Source organism: Vigna unguiculata, chromosome 1, assembly GCF_004118075.2.
Source record: "Vigna unguiculata cultivar IT97K-499-35 chromosome 1, ASM411807v1, whole genome shotgun sequence".
Classification (NCBI taxonomy): Eukaryota; Viridiplantae; Streptophyta; class Magnoliopsida; order Fabales; family Fabaceae; genus Vigna; species Vigna unguiculata.
Window position 1 is genome coordinate 943,472 of NC_040279.1, and position 20,570 is coordinate 964,041.

The following is a 20,570-nucleotide window of genomic DNA, read 5'->3' on the forward strand; positions in this document are numbered from 1 at the left end:
GATTATAATCCAAGTAATCCAAGTTTCTCTGATGGTCATAGTTAGAAATAACAACTCTATTTTTAAATATTGTTTGTTTGAGAATGTCTGAGTTTCATTACAATTTTATTTTTAAAAAATATCTTGAAAGATAGAGGAAGATAAAAGTATTTATATTTTACTTGATCTCGATTTTTAAATGATGTAAAATTTATTGGGTCAACTTTTTAAATGATGTGAGATTTATTGGATGAACGGTAAAAAAGTAAACATTCATTTTCATTTTGAACATTATCTAAATCTCCTAAAAATACCATTCTATAAATAGTTATAGTATAGATAATGGTATAAACTTTACTTGTATTTTTGATTGTGGAGAGTATTTTATAGCATTTGTTTGTGGGTGGGTGATATTTATCTGGAAGCAGCCACCATATTTGACTCACCGTTCTGAGCATGTGCAATAGTTGTTTCCATAAATTTGGCACAAAAGTATATGTACAGATATGTATTAATATCATGTTTGTGTGTCATAACAAAAACTTAAACTTGTAATAGACTCCAAAGTTTATCACCGATAGGGTGTATTTGGATTTCATTTAGAAAAATTAAGTTTGTTTGATTGAAATTGAAAATCTAATTCAACATAACAATTTTATGGTTTTGTTTGGAAAATAATCCACATTTAAAGCTCAATAAAATAGAACAAAAAACTATTTCAAATATCATTTGTGATTTTAATGTAAAGTAAATTTGGATTTAACTCCACTCTGAGTTTGTCTGGATAATATACTTAGAGTAGATTATTGTATTAGAGATTTGTGTATATTTTAGAATTGAAGATTTTGTTATTGAAAAATATCTTAGATAGTTAAGAAAAAGAAAATGAATTTATAAATTTCACTTAACTTATGATGTTGATGTGAGTTTGTGTCTTATTTATGTTGTATTTTCTAACTGAAAGGACATGTATGTAAAGGATAGGTTATCGGAAATCTAAATATAAATTTAAGTTTGAGTAAAAAATATAAGAAACTTATGTTTTAAGATTTTGAAATTTTGGATTGAGATATGTGAGTGAATGCTGGTCTAACGAGTAAATCTTATTCATCAATATGTTATTACTTAATTTGTTTATTGATGTTTGAATAACTTCTATTGCATCACTCAGATAAATGTATGCAAATTACATTTTTTGTTTTTAGTGATTTATGTAATATATACATATATATATATATATATATATATATATGTAAAAGTAATCTTAATTTTGGATAAATATTTTAGTCAAAAAAAAAATTCTCTGATATTTTAGTCAAAGTTTATTGAATCCTAAGCTTGTGTTTTTAGATAGATAGATACAACTATAAACACTTTTTGAAGCAAATGAGAAGTGCGTGGAGGTTTCGCTTTCTACGGATCTCAATTTATTTTTCAGTCACATGTTTCTTAGTGTGTTTCACTTTTCCTTTACCTCTTTGATTATCATACATACTAATATATTAATTATTTTATTCATATATTACTTGAATATTTAATAGGATTAAATATATTTTTGGTCTCTCAAGATTTAGTGAATTTTGAAATTAGTCTCTCCTTAAAATTTTATATCAATTTAGTTTTTCATCTTTAGAAATACGTAAATTTAGTTATTCTTACCAAATTTTGTTAAGTTTAAACGTATTTTATGATAATATTTGAGTTAACATTGAAGCAAAAATGTGATGGTATAAATAATTCAAATACTATCATGAAATGTGTTTAAAACGTCATATAAACTTAACAAAATTTGGTTAAAACAACTAAATTTACATATTTTTAAAGATAAATAACTAAATTGGTCAAAAGTTTTGGAAATAGACTAACATCAAATTTCACTGAAATTTAAGGGAGCAAAAACATATTTAATCCTATTTAACATTAATAATCATGTATATGAAGTCTTGTTGTTGTTTACTTGATTTTTTCTATTTTTTTTAATGTTTCTCGAACTAAATACTTTTAATTTTGAATATATTTCTCTTCCATTAAAAACAAAATCAATACTTTATTTCTTATAAATTTCACTCACTTCGTTAGTTAAGTCATTTTCTATCTTGTTTTATGTCTTTCACATCCTTTTCTATCTATTAATGGTAGAGCTAATAAGCACTGACCAAGTTTGTTGTGTAGATATAAAGGGTATTGGTAGCTTGAGTATAGAACTTGTGTTAGAAACTTTAATGTGACTACTTTCTTATCAATTTAATCAACAAAACTTTTAACATAAAATTCATATAATTGAGTGGTAGGTTATCCTTAAATGCATATATATAAAATAGAAAAAGTATAAATTCTAATACAAAATATTAAAAATATTATTTCTTAAATGCATCTTGCAATATTATTTGCTAAAGTGTTAATACATGGTCATTATCACATGTATAAGGCACAAATTTATTAGGCTAACTTAGTTCACTTAAAGTTCAATTTTATAAGGGAATGATGTTTTATTTTAGGGCCCGTGAAGTTGGATTTTGAAGACAAAACAAGAAGTTTTTTAAGTAGCTATTTGTACCTCTAGCAACTTGTTATTCTTACCCCCTCTTCATCTCTTTTTTATTTATCTTAAAACTATATATTTAACTCAATGACTCAAATACCAATCATATTTATTTTATACATCACCTACCTTTATGGATTACGTATACAACATTAAACAAACCTTTAAACGATCTAAAGTTTTAACATATAGTAAACTTAAGGCTTAATTGCATATTTTATTATTCAATTTTTTTTATAACATTATTAATGACAAATGTTAATCAATAATTATGATAAGGTTATTTTTTTTATTCATTTATCTAAATTTTTAGTTAGAACTGAAATTTTATATAAAAAGAAAAATATTTTCACAAGAAAAACATAAGAAAAGGCTATGAGAAATGAAAAATAATGAGGAAAACGTTTAAAATTTTATCATTTGTAATTAGGAATGAAACATTAGGTTCTTCTGAATTGATTTGATTCAATATGCGTGTTTTGAAATCCATTTAAGTTAAATTTGATTAAACTTATTATTTAAAATATCCGAGATAGCCCGAGTTGGATTGAATTAACTTTCCATAATTTAATATTATAATTGAATTAAACTAAAATTGATTACTAATTGGGTCTAGTAAATTTGGTATATCTAAAATGTTTTATTTTTCTTAAAAGTATCGTATTTATATTTTATTTAAACATATTAGTGAACTATTATATTTGGCACAAATTTTATGTTGGTATGTCTTATAAAAGTAAAAATAAATCTAATATTCAAATTCAACACACACACACACATATTCTTAAAAAGTAAATCAAAAGAAAAAAATATTACGTGGTCAAAATGGTTACGTACTTCCAATTCGCATTAATTATGATACATAAACCTTTATTAACGTACGTGTTATATAAGAACTCAATTATTAGAACGTTTGAGATGTTGCTTTTGAGCCACACACGTGTTTATATATATATATATATATATATATATATATATATATATAATATTTTTATATAACTAGTTTTTATTATATTTTTGTAATAATTTAAAGTAAACAATAAATTATTAATAAAATAATAATAATAGATAATAAATAATAATAGTCATATAAATAATAATAATAAATATTTATTATAATAATAATCAATTAAATTATTTTTTTATTTATCAAACTTATCACATGTTTACTAATTTTCATCTCAAATTTCTTAATTTCTCACCATGTTCTTCTTAATTCAAACGATCACACTTTCACTTCATTTTCTTTAAATTTATCTTGAAATTCAAACACACCCTAAATTATGTCTAATCGTAATAGTCATTAGAAGTGATAAGTGTTACTTTTATTTTTGTTTAATTAGTAAATTAGTTTTTATATTTAAGTTTTTGATTCATTTTGATTTTTATATTTTTTTTAACTCAATACAATCTTTATTTTTTTAAAAAGACACGATTCGACCAATTTCGTTAAATTGACGGCAACAATATTTATAAGTGATATGTGTCAAAATCTAAATTTGTCACGTGTCAAAAACTGAGTTATAATCTACAATAAAACTCCTATGATATATCATATGACACACCTAGATATTGACACCAATATTCTTTTATAAAACTAAACTCAATTGAATGTTTTTAAAATATAGGAAATCAATTAATTAAAAAATTAAGAACCAAAATAAATCAAAAGTGCAGGACAAAATTCATAATTAAACATTTTTTTCGAGAATAACAAAATAAGTCATTAAACCATTAGCTGTTAATCTTTTTATAATTTTTAATTAATTAATTAGTGTAGATTATGTACTATAATATTTAATATTTATACTTACACAATTGAAAAATACGACTTTAACTGAAATTCTACACATGTCGACAATTTAAAAGTTATTATTGATATACTCGATGTTAAAAATAGAGGTTTTATAGAACAATTATGATCATCATCATCATAAGTTTTACTTACATCATTAATTTTGTACTCAATCATTATCGTACAATATATGTATGGAACAAATCTCAGATTCATTCATGAGAAGCATAGATATTTCAAGCAAAACATTGATGCAAAAGGAGATGAAAGTGGATTCATCACTGGCTTGTGGTGGTTGAAAAAATCACACCAGTTTCTTAGCATTCATTGCACTCCAACTTTCAACAATACTTTCTATTTCAATCACAGCCTGAAAAACCTTGCTCAGCTCTCATTGGCAAAACATCAAACCCATAGACTTCAACATTTTTTAGGTCAAAAAATTAAAAATCTATTTCAATCACAGCCTGAAACCTTGCTCAGCTCTTATTGGCAAAACATCAAACACATAGACTTCAACATTTTTTAGGTAAAAAAATTAAAAAACGCCATTGCCGGGGATCGAACCCGGGTCACCCACGTGACAGGCGGGAATACTCACCACTATACTATAACGACTTCGTTGATTTCAAACTGTGAATGTCTTTATTTCATAGTTTAGCTTCATTAAGTTTTCAAACATATTTTTGGAGAAATATATATAGTATTGTAAGTGAGTACTAAATTTTCTAATTTTAGGTCAAAATTATTTAAAATTTTAGTTATTCGTGAAAATTATTTTATATTTAAAAGTGATCTTGTTAATCTTTACATATAATTTTAATATATTTATTCTGCATGCAATTTTTATGTTCTAATTAAAAGAGACTTATAAAGTGGATATGTATATAATAAATCAATTACAGGAATCAAACAAGAAATTAATCGTTATTTTCACAAGTTAAATTAAATGAAGAGAATATGTATAAATTACATAAATATATAGCATAATTTTAGTTTCTAGTTTATTAGTTGGAAGGTATATGATGAATGAAGAATATTAGATATTGGGAAGTTTCTTCCACAAGAGGGAATGACTTTTGTGTTCTCAACCAAACAATTATTCTATCAACACCACCAACAAGGTCAAACATTACTTATTAGGGTTTTATTTTGACTATGTCTACAAAAGACTCTATTGAAAGATTGCAATAACCAAAAATAAAATATTCATTAATGAAATTAAAATTATGACATAACAATTGTGAATATGGACACAAGTGCCATTATTGTTATGTACCACACTCACTTTCATCCATCAATCATTGTTGACAAAAATACCTAATTAATTCTAATTGACAAAAAAAAAATATAATGAAAATGGTTTTCTTTTCAGTCATAGAAGATCTTAAAATGGATAATTATATTTTTCATGGTTGAATTTGGATAGAAAGAGAGACTTTCACAATATTATTCTTTACTTCGCATATCTTATTACTAGAATTTTTTATATTACATGAGACTTTTTTAATTTGTTAAAAAAAAGTGTAAGAAAGTATTGTTTTTTTTAAATTTTAATTAACAAATAATTTCTTTGTGAATAATTATTTTCTACAAAATTATAGAATTCACAAGTATTTTTTACGATTCTTTTTTGCCAAAAGTGTTTTATACAAAATATTTTGAAAAAAAAAATTGGTAAAAATTTCTTACAATTTTTTTTCATACCAAAATTTATAAATATTTCCTACAAAACATTTTTAAAATAAAATTGACAAGATATATGAGTTTTTTTAGAAATGCCTCCTTTGAAAATTTTGAAAAAAGAAATCTAGACTATATAAAAATATTAATAATTTAGACTATGTAAAAAGCCTAATGTACACTTGTCTTCTCTTCAAATTCTTGTGTTTTATGAAAATGAACTTGAAGGGCTAGTGCTAAATTCATTCCAAAACTTGTGTAAGCTATTTCTTCTCAAATACTTTGGTATGCCAACTAAAAGATTTAATGGAAAAATTACTTTTTACGAAGAATATCCTTGAGTTACTATAGTTAAATAACAACTCATCTGTAAAGAGGTTCTCTATCTTACAAGTCGGTTTTGTAAAATTGAGTTAGACTTGAAGTTCACCTCTTAACATGACATCAAAGTCATGGATTATAGTCTATTATAGCGAAATTTGTTATTTGTTGAATTTATTGTGAAACTTAGCATAAAAAACATATGATTAGATATTGTATCAACATTTGAACAATAGTAACTTCCTCGAAGGATTGTTCTTCCTAAATTGCACAATTACAAACTTACTTACGAAAATATGTTTAGATAAAAAAAAAGGTTTTATCGCCATTGTCAGGGATCAAACCCGGGATACCTGCGTGACAGGTAGGAATACTCACCACAATACTACAATGACTTGGTAGATTTTGAGTTGTGAACTGTTTTAGTTGATTAACTATCGATTTTGAGTTGTGAACGTTTTAATGTGTTAATTATTGTTTCATAAAGTTTTCAAACTTCCGTATATATATAAAATATTATAAGTGAGTATTAAATTTTGTAATTTAAGGTCAAAATTATTTAAAATTTTAATTATTCATAAATTTTGTATGCTTAAAAGTAATATTTTTAATTCTTACACATACATATTTTATTCTCTAACCAAAAGAGGCTTATAAAGTGAATATGAATATAATAAATTAATTAGAGGGATAAAACAAGCAATTAATCTTTATTTTCACTAGTTAAATGAAGAAAATATGTGTAAATTACATATATATATATATATATATATATATATATATATATATATATATATATATATATATATATATATATATATATATATATATATATATATATATATATATATATACCATAATTCTAGTTTCTAGTTTATTAGTTGGAAGGTATATAATGAATGAAGAATATTGGATATTGGTAAGTTTCGTCCACAAGAGGAAATGAATGACTTTTGTGTTCTAAACCAAACAATTATTCTTTCAACACCAACAACAAGGTCAAACATTACTTAAACATGGTAATAGGGTTTTATTTTGACAATCTCTATAAAAAACTTTATTGGAAGATTGCAATGACCAAGATTAAATATTCATGACTGAAATTAAAATTATGACATAAAAAATGTGAATACGGACACAAGTGTCTTTATTGTTATGTACCACATTCACTTTCATCCTTCAATCATGGTTGACAAAAGTACCTAATTAATCAAAAAACTCTAATTGAGTAAAAAGAATACTAATGAAAATGGTTTTTTTTAAATTCAGCCATAGAAGATTTGTAAAATGGGTAATTATATTTTTCATGGTTCAATTTTGATTGAAAGAGAGAGGCTTTCACAATTATTCTTTGCTTTGTGAATCTCCTTTGAATTTTGGAACAAAAAAAATATAGACTATATGTAAAATATGTAAAACTAAAAAATATTATAATTCAAAACATGCGAAATAATTTGAATGATAAAATTTATCAAATAATAGCAATTGAGTGATAAAATATATAATTATTTTTTTATGTTGATCCTCTTGTGTGGTTAATGTAAGAGCAACTTTAATTATATTAATTCTATGTTTGAATTTTTGTTAACTAACATAAATATGTATGTACCACCTCTCAAACAAATTTCCAAATCTCGTAATAGAGTTTCATAATGAAAAAGATAAATGAACATCTCCAACGCCCATCTTACATTTTTATTATAATAACAAAGAAAGAATGAACAAAAATTAAAAACTAATATATAAATTCTTATACAAAATATTCTTAGAATTTTAATAAAATGTTACAATCTAAAAAAATATTAATTTTCTTGTCTTTATCAATAAGACTCTTATTAATTAACACATTTAAACTCAATTTTATTAAAAATCTTATATGGGATAGAAAATATAAATAAATGAATACAAATTTTTTATCGTTTTTAAGTTAATTTTATAAAATTAAATTAAATTTAAAACTCACATTTTAAGTTAATATACGAATTTATTCTAATAAAATTTATCAAACCTATCGTACTATGTATTATCAAATTACTCTCAAATATCAACTTCTCAACATAACAAGTTATATACACATAGCTTCTGAATCAATTTTATTATATTAGGTTAAACTTAAAATTCTACCTTTTTCTTTTAAAAAAAAAATGTTTTAAGTAATTAATACTTTAAAAAATCTTATGCATAGCTATATGTTGAAATATAACTGAAAGTAATGAATGACTGGTCCCATATTTCATTCTAGAACAGTACATGTTAGATGTATTTTCCTTCTACTTTGGTTCAACTCATTCTTAGTCAAAGTCTAAGTCTTCTTCTGTCAAATTATTAGTTATTATTCAGTTCTTAGAAAATAAGAATGTTAGCGAGTGAAGAACGCGTAGAAAAAGTGGCAAACTTTAACGTTATAAATCTACAAACATCTATGCCCATAAACATCATTTTAATTCTTCCAAACTTTATCTTTCGATATCTAACAATCATTACTTTGTTACATCAGAATTGCAGCAAACTGTTTCATCAAGATGGGTTATGACAGATACTGGTTTAGCAGTTTCATGTTGAGTTTATTTCTGTCATGTGCTGTGAATGTTTTGCTTGCTCAAAATTTGCCATACAAAGCTGTGAATCTAGGAAACTGGTTGGTTGCAGAGGGGTGGATGCAAGAACCCTCTCTCTTTGATGGAATTGTCAACAAAGATCTTTTGGTATTATTTTTTCTCCTAATTTGAAGTTTTTGTTTGGTTTATAAGAGGGGGTTTTGTTGGGGTGATACAATACCAATAAGATCTGAACCTAACTATATAAGGTATTGACACCACTCTCAACTCAAAACTCTAAGACGATGGGTTTATGGGTCTTTATTCTTATATAATGCTCTATTTTTTCATTTCTAGCCAATATGAAACTTAGACTCACACTTGGATTCCTAACAATCTCCCCCTCAAGAGTGAGTCCTTCAACCACATTGGTACACTCCTCCTCAAGTGGAAGTATTTCCAACCACAAATACTCATTTTCTGTCCTTTTCTGTATAACCGTTCTTTTTAACGGGACACACACTTACTTAAAACTCTTGCCAGAAAGATTTTTGATACAAGAACCATACCACATTTGTCTGAGTCTGTTTTAAAATACATTTCTGAGAGTGTTTGATATTTCAGGATGGAACTCAGGTGCAATTGAAATCCACAAAATTTAACAAGTATCTCACTTCTGAAGATGGAGGAGGAGCTGATGTTGTAGCAAACCGTGATTCAGCTTCTGGTTGGGAAACATTCAAGGTAGATTCAACTTCAGCTTCATTAGGATTCATCACAATCTTTTGATCTGCATTAGGAATAATCACATTCACTTTTTCTATGCAGCTGTGGAGGGTGAGTGACTCATCCTTCAACTTGAGAGTCTTCAACAAGAAATTTGTGGGGCTGCAAAATCATGGGGGTGGAGACAAAATTGTAGCTGTTTCAGACTCACCTACCACACCAGAAACATTTCAGATTGCAAGGGATCATAATGACCCCTTCAGAATCAGAATCAAAGCTTCAAATGGCAAGTTTTTGCAGGTACATGTTACTCATTGCAAAATCATATATACACTCATCCTTCATGTCACAAATCTCTGTCATTTTTAAAAACTGTGCATTTTTGTGGATGTTAAGGTTCGATCCGAGACATCAGTGACTGCAGATTATGAAGGCACAAATTGGGATGAAAAAGACGCATCGGTGTTTCGTATGAATATTGTACCAGGCACCACTTTACAAGGAGAGTACCAACTTACTAATGGTTATGGTCCTGATAGAGCTCCTCAAGTCATGAGGGTGAGAAAATTTTGAATCTTTCAATCGTTGGGAATCCAAGTGTGAGTTTAAGACTCACATTAAGTAAAAATGAAAAAGTTGAGCACCATATAAGGACTATGGACGAAGACCCATAAATCAATTGCTTTAAAGTTTTGAATTAAGAGTGGTGTCAATACCTTATATAATTGAGGTTCATGTCTTATTGGTGTTTGTATCTCCACTGTTGGGCCTTGACAGCAATACACAGGCCCACTCCGCTTTTCTCTTATTTCTCCTGATGCTTCCACACCAACCACGTACACACTTTTCCTCACCTACCTTTTTCACCTTTTCTCCGTTCTCTCTCTTCACACTAAGCTTCTGTTCGAAGCTTCTTCATCTTTCTCCACAAAGCTTCTTCTCCATTCTCCACTCCACCGTCAAGCTGAGTCCTCCTTCTAACTCTCTCTTTGATAGCCACGTTTCTCTCTATTCTCACTCATTCACTATTTCGTTTCTATTTTTCAGGACACGTACCAGCTTTCGTCAAACTGGAATAATGAAGAAGAAAGGAAAACAACGAAGAAAAGATACTTTTAGAGAGAAGGTAAAATTGTTTTTTAATATGCGTGTGTATCTATCTACATTACATGAAACTGAAGCCAGTATTTATATGTTGTTAGTTTGTTCTATTTCTAACAGAAACAAAACTGAAACTGGAACTAATTTTTTTGGTTACAACTGTCAACACCCCCCCTTAATCCAAAAAATTCTAAGCTAGTCATCCCAAGATCCTTCCTCAGTTTGGCGAACCTTGCTTGCTTTAGAGGCTTGGTAAAAATGTCCGCTGTTTGCTCTTCTGTGTGACAGTACGTTAGCGTCAGCTTTCCTTTGCTCACTTGATCACGAAGAAAATGGAACTTCGTGTCAATGTGTTTGCTCCTTCCATGTAGTGTAGGATTCTTTGATAGGTTGATTGCAGATTTGTTATCAATATTGAGCTGAACTGGTTTCATGTATTCCAGCTTCAACTCCTTCAAAACTTCTTCCAGCCATATACTCTGACAAGCTGCTTCTGCGGCAGCTATGTATTCTGCTTCGCATGATGACAAGGCCACAACATTTTGCTTCTTTGAGCACCAAGAGATTGGTGCACTCAAATATCTGAATAAGTACCCATATGTACTTCTTCTCTCAACTCTATCCCCACACCAATCTGAGTCTGAAAATGCCTCAAGCATTGCTCCATTCTGGTCATCTGCCTTTGGGAAGAAAATTCCCCAATCTGTAGTGCCTTTTAGGTACCTTAGAATGTGTTTAGCAACTGCCAAGTGGGGTGTTCTGGGGTCATGCATGAATCTGCTGATCAGACCTACTCCATAGCTCAAATCTGGCCTGCTATTACACAAAAACCTAAGTGAACCTACTATCTGCTTGTACAAAGTTCCATCTACCACTTCAGCCTCCTTTTCTTCTGTCAGTTTTATTCCAGGCAGCACTGGAATTACAGCCTCATTGCACTCTTCCATCTTGAATCTCTTCAGAATCTCCTGTGCGTATTTCTTCTGGTGTAGAAACACACCACTGAGAGTGTGTACAAACTCTAGCCCAAGAAAATAGTTCAGTGTTCCTAAATCTGTCATCTCAAACTCAGCCTTCATCTTTTCTTTAAATTCTCCAACCTCTGCATCTTCATTTCCTGTAATGATTAAGTCATCAACATACAAGCACACAATGAGTGTATTTGTATGACTTGTGTGTTTCACATACACACCGAATTCAACTGTGCATTTCATAAATCCCAGTTTGGCTAGAACTGCATCAATCAACTTGTTCCAGGCTCTAGGGGCTTGCTTGAGCCCATACAAAGCCTTTCTTAATTTGTACACAAGGTGCTTTCTCCCTTCCTTCTCAAAACCAGGTGGTTGTACAATGTATACCTCCTCTTCTAGTGGGCCATTAAGGAAGGCTGACTTCACATCCATTTGAACCATCTTCCAGCCTTTAGAACTTGCTACTGCTGTAACTAGCCTCACGGTCTCCATCCTAGCTACAGGGGCAAATACCTCTGTGTAGTCAATTCCTTCTTGTTGTAGGAAGCCCTTTGCTACCAATCTGGCCTTATACTTGGCAACACTCCCATCAGGTTTCAACTTTAGCTTGAAAACCCACTTCACATCAATAGGTAGTTTATCTTGTGGCAGTGTAACTAATTCCCATGTTCTATTTTTCTCAATTGCCTCCAACTCCTCTTTCATAGCATTCCTCCATTCTCTCACCTTTAGAGCTTCCTTCCAGGTTATGGGTTCTGTATCAGCCATCAAAGCTTGGTGCACTAGTTCACCGGTTCCTGTAATTACACCATCTCCATAAACTTCATGTCCAGCAAGTCTAGTGGAGGGAAACCTCATCCTTTGAGTCCTTCTGTTTTCTGAAACAGCAACTGAATGCTCAGTTTTATCCTCAAGAACACATGGAATATGTGTTACCGTATTCTCCTTCTCTTCCCAACTCCAGCTGGCTGTCTCATCTACTACCACATCCCTGCTAATCACCACTGTTTGCCTTTCTGGGTCATATAGCTTGTATGCACCTGTTGGATGGTACCCAATCAGGATCAGGGGCTCACTCTTGTCATCTAGTTTCTTTCTCTTCTCATCTGGAATATGTCTATAGCATATTGACCCAAAAATCTTCAAGTGTTGCACGTGTGGCTTGACACCAGACCAAGCCTCTTCTGGTGTCACAAACCTTAGTCTTTTGGTTGGGCACCTGTTAAGAATGTAGGCGGCAGTAGTTACTGCCTCTCCCCAATAGCCATTTGGCAAGCCTTTACCTTTCAACATACACCTTGTCATATCAACCAACATCCTGTTTCTCCTCTCAGCCAGCCCGTTGTGTTGTGGTGTATAGGGGGCAGTCACTTCATGCACTATCCCCTTTTCTTCACAAAACTTGCTGAACTCTCTGGACTTATATTCACCACCTCCATCAGTCCTCAAAATTTTTAACCTATTGTCAGCCTGTCTTTCAACACGGGCACAAAACTTTTCAAAAACAGAAAACACCTCTCCTTTCTCCTTTATCAAGTACACCCATATTTTCCTCGAAAACTCATCTACAAATGTGAGGAAGTATTTGTTTCCTCCTAGTGATGGTGTGTCTAGGGGACCACACACATCAGAATGCACCACTTCCAGTACTTGTTTGGCTCTTTTTGGTGCAGAGTCTGTAAATGCCTTCCTGGGTTGTTTGCCAATCACACACCCTTCACAGATTTTGGCTGGTGACTCGATCTGTGGTAGCCCTTCCACCATTTTCTTGCTACTGAGTTGGTTCAGGCTTTTAAAATTCAGGTGACCATATCTGTAATGCCACAACCAACTCTCATCCTCCACATTAGCAGCTGCTAGGCACTGTATTTCAGTAGTGTCTAGATTCACCTTAAATGTCCTGTTTTTGGATAGCGGTGCCCTAATCACGAGCCTCTGCTGTGAGTCATAAATCTCAATCAATTTTTGCTGCATGTTCATGGTGTAGCCCTTCTCTAAAAGTTGTCCAAGGCTGAGTAAATTATTCTTCATGCTTGGCACGTATAGAACATCATTCATGTAGGCCACCTTGCCATCCTTCCTTGTGATCATCACCTTTCCAATTCCTTCTGCCACAATGGAGCTGTTATCTGCAAATTTAACACTGTTTCTCATACATGGATTAAGGTCAATCAACCAATTCCTGTTTCCAGTCATATGATTGGAGCACCCAGTATCCAAGTACCAAGACATGCTATCCTCTTCACTGCCTGTTGTCGCCATCAGTAGTACTTGGTCTGAATCAGACCCATTTCCTTCCTCCTGTGCCATATTTGCTTCTTCTCCTTTTTGCCCCTTCTTTGATCTGTCCTCCTGCCAACACTCATAAGAATAGTGTCCGTATTTTTCACAATTGTAGCACTGAACTCTTCTTTTATCATATGGTCTCCTGCCACCTTTTCCTCTTCCTCTGTTTTGACATCCGCCTCTACCTTCAGACCCATTGTTCTCAGATTTTTCTTGGGTCTCTGTTTCACTATTTCTGCCACCACTTCTGCCTCTAGATCTGCCTCTAGACCTTCCTCTACCTCTGCCTCTCCAGCCACTTCTACCTCTGCCTCTAGCCCCATAACTCAACTTGGCCTGTAGAGCCTGTTCAGTCACCTTCTCACCATTCTTCCTTTCATTCACTCTCTGTTCATGTGCTTCAAGAGAGTTTTGTAGTTCTTCTATTGTCATAACATCAAGATCCCTTGACTCTTCTATGGCCACCACCACGTGGTCAAACCGTGGAGTTAAAGTCCTCAAAACTTTCTCTACAATTCTGTTGTCTTCTATGTTCTCATCACACGCTCTCATGGCATTGGTGATCACCTGCAATCTGTCAAAATACTCTGCCACAGTCTCCTTTTCTGTCATAGAGAGAAGTTCATATTGCCTTCTCAAGGATTGCAGTTTCACCTTCTTCATTTTCCCAGAATTTCCATACCCATTTTGTAAGATCTCCCAAACCTCTTTTGCTGTAACAGCTTTTGAGATTTTCTGAAAGATAGGGGCAGCAACACATTGATGCAGCAATACACGAGCCTTGCAATCCAACTTCTTCATCTCCTTGTATGTCTTCTTGACTTCTTCATCAGCATTCTTGGGTGGTTCTTTGAAACCCACTTTCACGACCTCATCAATTTCTTGAAATCCAAGAATAGCGTCCATCTTTACACACCAATCATCATAGCCCTTTCCATCAAATATGGGTAAGCTTCCCGGGATCAAACTTCCACTAGCCATGAGTAGAGTACACAACAATATTCCCAAGATTCCCTTTCTTGAACCTTGCTCTAGATACCACTCTGTTGGGCCTTGACAGCAATACACAGGCCCACTCCGCTTTTCTCTTATTTCTCCTGATGCTTCCACACCAACCACGTACACACTTTTCCTCACCTACCTTTTTCACCTTTTCTCCGTTCTCTCTCTTCACACTAAGCTTCTGTTCGAAGCTTCTTCATCTTTCTCCACAAAGCTTCTTCTCCATTCTCCACTCCACCGTCAAGCTGAGTCCTCCTTCTAACTCTCTCTTTGATAGCCACGTTTCTCTCTATTCTCACTCATTCACTATTTCGTTTCTATTTTTCAGGACACGTACCAGCTTTCGTCAAACTGGAATAATGAAGAAGAAAGGAAAACAACGAAGAAAAGATACTTTTAGAGAGAAGGTAAAATTGTTTTTTAATATGCGTGTGTATCTATCTACATTACATGAAACTGAAGCCAGTATTTATATGTTGTTAGTTTGTTCTATTTCTAACAGAAACAAAACTGAAACTGGAACTAATTTTTTTGGTTACAACTGTCAACATCCACAATGAAACTTTCTCTATAAATCTAACATCAATGACAAATCATCATGAACATATCTTCATTCATAGTGAACTCAAGCTGTGTAATTTGGTGTTGTAGGAGCACTGGAGCACATACATAACTGAAGATGATTTCAGATTCATGTCAGAAAATGGCATAAATGCAGTGAGAATACCTGTTGGATGGTGGATAGCTAAAGATCCAAACCCTCCTAAGCCTTTTGTTGGTGGATCATTAGCAGCATTGGACAATGCTTTCATTTGGGCACAGTAAGTCTGCTACTTTAATGTTGTAACAGATATAATGTGAAGCATTTAATTCAGCTTCAATCCACACCAATTTTTTTCATCACTTACCAATAATCTACTCTTCATGAGTTGCAGAAACCATGGAGTGAAAGTGATCATAGACTTGCATGCAGCTGAGGGTTCACAGAATGGTAATGACCACAGTGCCTCAAGAGATGGATACACAGAATGGGGAGAATCATACATACCAAACACAGTTCATGTCATAGACTTCTTAGCAGAAAGGTTCCTTTTATACTTCTTAGCGTTGTCGACTTTAATCCTAATTCAATCTAACAAAATTGATTTATAAGATGAGATTTGCAATTATACATGTATTATAAATACTATGAAATCGTCTTATCTGATTAGGATAGGCTCAAACTTATGGTTTTGATACTAGGTTAGAAGTGAACTTTAAGTCTAATTCAACCTTACAAAATTGGCTTTTAAAGTTAAGTTTGCATCCACTTATATATTATGAAATCGTTTTATTTCTAATCGATGTGAAACTTTTGACATATAATATAGGTTTAATTAGTCGGATGGTGCCTACTTTTGTTTGAATGTGTCAGTTTGGTACCTGTTTTTTAAAATGTGTCAATTAAGTTCAAACTTTTGAAAAGATGCGTCAATTAAGTTTCTTTCAGTAAAAAAAATATTAACGCTGTTAACAGTATTAATATTTAACTGACTTAATTAAGTATTGCTATTTATATTAGAATTTAGTGATAAAAGTCATGAATAAAGTTAACAGTAATGATTTTTGTTTGAAAGGGACCTAATTGATACATTTATTCAAAAATTGGGACTCGATTGACACATCTTTAAAAGCGGGTACCGAACTGACAAATCTGAACAAAAGTGGGTATTATCTAACTAATTAAACCTATAATATACATATGGTGATGTATGATTATTTAAGACTTAATATATGTGCAAATGAAATTGGTGACAGATATGGTAACAGACCAAACTTAGGAGGGATAGAGTTGATGAATGAACCAGTTGGTGTGAATTTAGAGAGCCTGAAGAAGTATTACAAGGAAGCTTATGATGCTGTGAGGAAGCACAACCCAAGTGTTTATGTCGTAATGTCAAACCCTTTGGATGCAGATTCCAAAGTGCTTCTCTCATTTGTGAAAGGGTTTGACAGAGTAGTCATTGATGTGCATTACTACAATCTTTTCTCTGACAAATTCAACAACATGAATGTTCAACAAAATATTGATTACATAAGAAATGAACGAGCTTCGGATCTCAGTGGGGTCTCTTCCTCAAATGCTCTCAGTTTTGTAGGTAAGAAAATGAAAAATAATCGTATTAATTCTGTTATGTTTTAAAATATAATTCATTTTTAAAAGTAGACAGAAGAAAAATAAATGAGCAATTTTCATGCAAATATAATTATGATTTATTTATTTATGTTCATTGACAGGGGAGTGGACTGGTGCATGGAGTATACAAGGTGCAACTAAGGAAGATTACCAAAAATATGCCCAGGCCCAATTGGACGTGTATTCTAATGCAACTTTTGGATGGGCCTATTGGGCCTACAAGTGCAAGTTCAACCAATGGAGTCTCAAATGGATGATCCAAAACAATTACATAAAGCTCTAGATTTTGGGGAAATAATAATAATTATTATTATTATAATATATATATATATATATATATATATATATATATATATATATATATATATGTGTGTGTGTGTGTGTGTTGTGCATCCAAAGAAGTGATTTAAATTAAGAAATTTTAGAGCACATCAATCACTTGCAATGTACTTTGTTTCACGAATAATAGCTATATATGTATATTTTAATCATTAAACTAAACCTTCTAGAAACTATATCAAGTAGATTTTGAAATCTTAGTTATATTTTGAATAATTCCAATATAATCCAATGTCTTATATTCTTGAAAAAATATTATAAATTACCATATATTATTAGTAATTTTTTTATCATAAAATATACTTAATTTAGTGTTTTGGATATCTTCATTCCAATTTTATCAACTTAGAAAAACTATACTTATTAATAAAATGGATATATTATAATTGAGCTAATACAATGTTATTACAGGTATTACTGAATTTTTATCAAATTAATAATTTTAATTTTAATATATCAAAAATCTATAACAATATATTAAGATATTCCCCTTTTGTATCTATATTTCATAATACTAATTTTACTCTTTACAATATAATTATTTATTATTTTTATTTAAATTTAACTGTTCTTTTTATCTATTTTTTACAAAATTGTTAACTTTTTTCTTTTTTTTTATTAATAATTAATTTCTCTATTCATTTTATTTTATTTTTAATAAATATAAATTTATTTTATATATTAACATAATAACATTACATTATTATCACCTACTAACATATTATCATTTATAATTAAAAAATATATATAAACAGGTGCGATAGTGCCTGTATGTAAATAGTTTTAATAAAATGCTTTAATAAAATTTCTTCAAAATATACTAATTTTAGTATATTTTAAAATATTAAAAATAATATATTTTTAAATTACAATAAAAAAACGCCCAAAAACTTAATAGAAAATTAAAATTCGTAATTATAGTCGCTATTTGAGAGTTGAATATTGATAATCAAGTGTCATATTCATTGATAAGAATTGTTGTTCTATTTAACAACGATTGCTATTAATTCGTAATCTCTTTCCATTTTTATATGGGAAAGGTTGTAATCAACAGTTCAACATTAAATTTGAAAACAAATGTTTGATTATTGAGAAATCGAATCTTTTTATTGGTTCTTGAATTTCTCCAAATCACAATCTTCTTTCATGTCACACTTATTATTTTTCATTTGTAATTAATTACCATATAACACGTGAACCACTAACAAGAGAATGCGACGTACAAATAGCTGAAAAATAATTATTATATGTATTCTAACGTTATTATTCATTTTTAATTAAATCCCATACTAATCACATTATAAACATTGTTTTCACGTAACAAATATTTCTCTATTCTTATTATTTATTTATGGAATGGAATTATACTACTATTTATCAAATTAATTACTTGTCTCTCTTATCGTTGGTTTGTTTTGTAAAAGGAAAACTTTTCTTTTATAATAACAATTTTGTTTAAGTTAAATAAAATTGAAGGGACAATATTACAAAGTTTACTATTTTTTAATATGTAAACAATCTTACTCAAATTATGAACAATTATTATGGACGAGACTTAATTGTATATTTAACACAGTTATATAATTAATAATAACAAAATTAGAGATTAAATTGAAAACTTTTTACATTTACTGGTCAATGTATACTCACCAATAACCAATTTTTAAACATTAATTTGAATTTACTTATTTTTCATAGATAATTATTTATAACTTTGTTAGGGAAAATCACATATCAATAAATTATAATATTAGCAGGATGATATGTAGTAGCACCTCATTAGTTTTTTATTTTTTTTTTCTGTTGCAGAAGTTTAATTATTTTATTTTAACTTAATAAGAATGTTACAGTAAATGCATATTCTAAGTGAATAAACATACCAATCCTCAATAAATTTTATGTTTTATTATAATATTTCCCTCTTTCTTGATCGATTTTCATTTATTCTCTAACTCAACTTTCACTGTTTTTCTTTGATACTATTTTCCTCTTCTTGATTAATCCTTTGCATCTTCAATCATATTACTCAAAATTTAATTTTCTTTTTTCATCAATTCTCCCTTAACCAATAAATCATTATAAAATTTTCTTCACATTAACACCTATTATTTATTATTAGTTAAACCCTTTGATTTAATAACATACATTTTTTTCTATTTTATAAATTCACAATGTTAAAAAATTCACAAGTAAACTTTAAATTTAATTCAATCATAAATTAATATTTATATACTATAAATTCATTTTATCTTTTGATAATTTTGAATCTTCAATACACGTTAGCTGAATCATTATTATACATATTGTAGAAACTTACCAAACACATACACTTAGAAATTACCAACACCTCTATAATGTCCCAATAAACAATAATAATAATAGTAATCATAATGCACCTCTTAATATTAAAAAGGTATTATCATTGATATTATTATTATTATCTTAACTTTTTTTTCTTTGTTTATTATGAAAGCAATACAAGGAGATGAAGAAGGTGATTTTGGGAAGCCATTACAGGGGATCACACCTCTTTTATATATAAAATATGTGTTCATTATATTTTAAAATGAACACTATATATACAATGAGTTTATTTTATGAACATATTTGTGGCTGACACAAATCCAGAAAAGGGGAATATTATGTGGTAAATAGCTTCGTCACCAAAGGTATGGGTAGGATTGGAAGACAATAATGAAAATAAAAAATAAAAAATAGATCCTTCAATTTCAATTTGAAGGTGAAAATGACATTCATCGGCATATTTGTCTTCGCATGCATGCAATGCAACTTGGCACAACGTGTGAACAATTTACATAATGTATATTATATTAATTTTTATGTTAATATTTGAATTGAAATATGTATAAATATATTAAATTTGTAAATTTGAATGTTGGATTTAGTTATACTCTTTCTATTTGTATGAAATCATAGATCTTGTTTTTACAATACTCGATAGTGTTATTTCGTGTAGAAGTTGAAGTTTAAAATAGTTTAATTTTTTTTTATTTACTGAGACCTTTTTTAATAAAAAAATCGTAACGAATAATATTTAAATAAAAATATTGATCATCGAATGTATATATATTTTAGGTGAAATATGATATTT

At 29.9% G+C, this 20,570-nt stretch overlaps 1 protein-coding gene and 1 non-coding gene across 2 annotated transcripts; one reads left to right on the top strand and one right to left on the bottom strand.

Moving 5' to 3' along the window:
* Positions 1–4,862: 4,862 nt before the first annotated feature.
* Positions 4,863–4,934, bottom strand: TRNAD-GUC. The gene has a single exon. It is a non-coding gene; the product is annotated as a tRNA-Asp (tRNA).
* A 3,812-nt stretch (positions 4,935–8,746) lies between these two features.
* LOC114179639 (probable glucan 1,3-beta-glucosidase A) lies at positions 8,747–17,406 on the top strand. Its single transcript, XM_028066056.1, has 8 exons — positions 8,747–9,025; positions 9,482–9,601; positions 9,686–9,883; positions 9,980–10,141; positions 15,595–15,764; positions 15,879–16,028; positions 16,741–17,081; positions 17,221–17,406. Exons 1-8 carry the CDS (start codon positions 8,843–8,845, stop codon positions 17,400–17,402), a joined length of 1,506 nt encoding a protein of 501 aa, XP_027921857.1. The 5' UTR covers positions 8,747–8,842; the 3' UTR covers positions 17,403–17,406.
* Positions 17,407–20,570: the final 3,164 nt, after the last annotated feature.

Bases quoted from the DNA above. Each gene is read 5' to 3' on its own strand.
- LOC114179639 (XM_028066056.1), top strand. From the start codon at position 8,843: ATGGGTTATGACAGATACTGGTTTAGCAGTTTCATGTTGAGTTTATTT. The intron at 15,765-15,878 runs GTAAGTCTGCTA...CATGAGTTGCAG, and splicing joins AATGCTTTCATTTGGGCACA to AAACCATGGAGTGAAAGTGA. The intron at 16,029-16,740 runs GTTCCTTTTATA...AATTGGTGACAG, and splicing joins ATAGACTTCTTAGCAGAAAG to ATATGGTAACAGACCAAACT.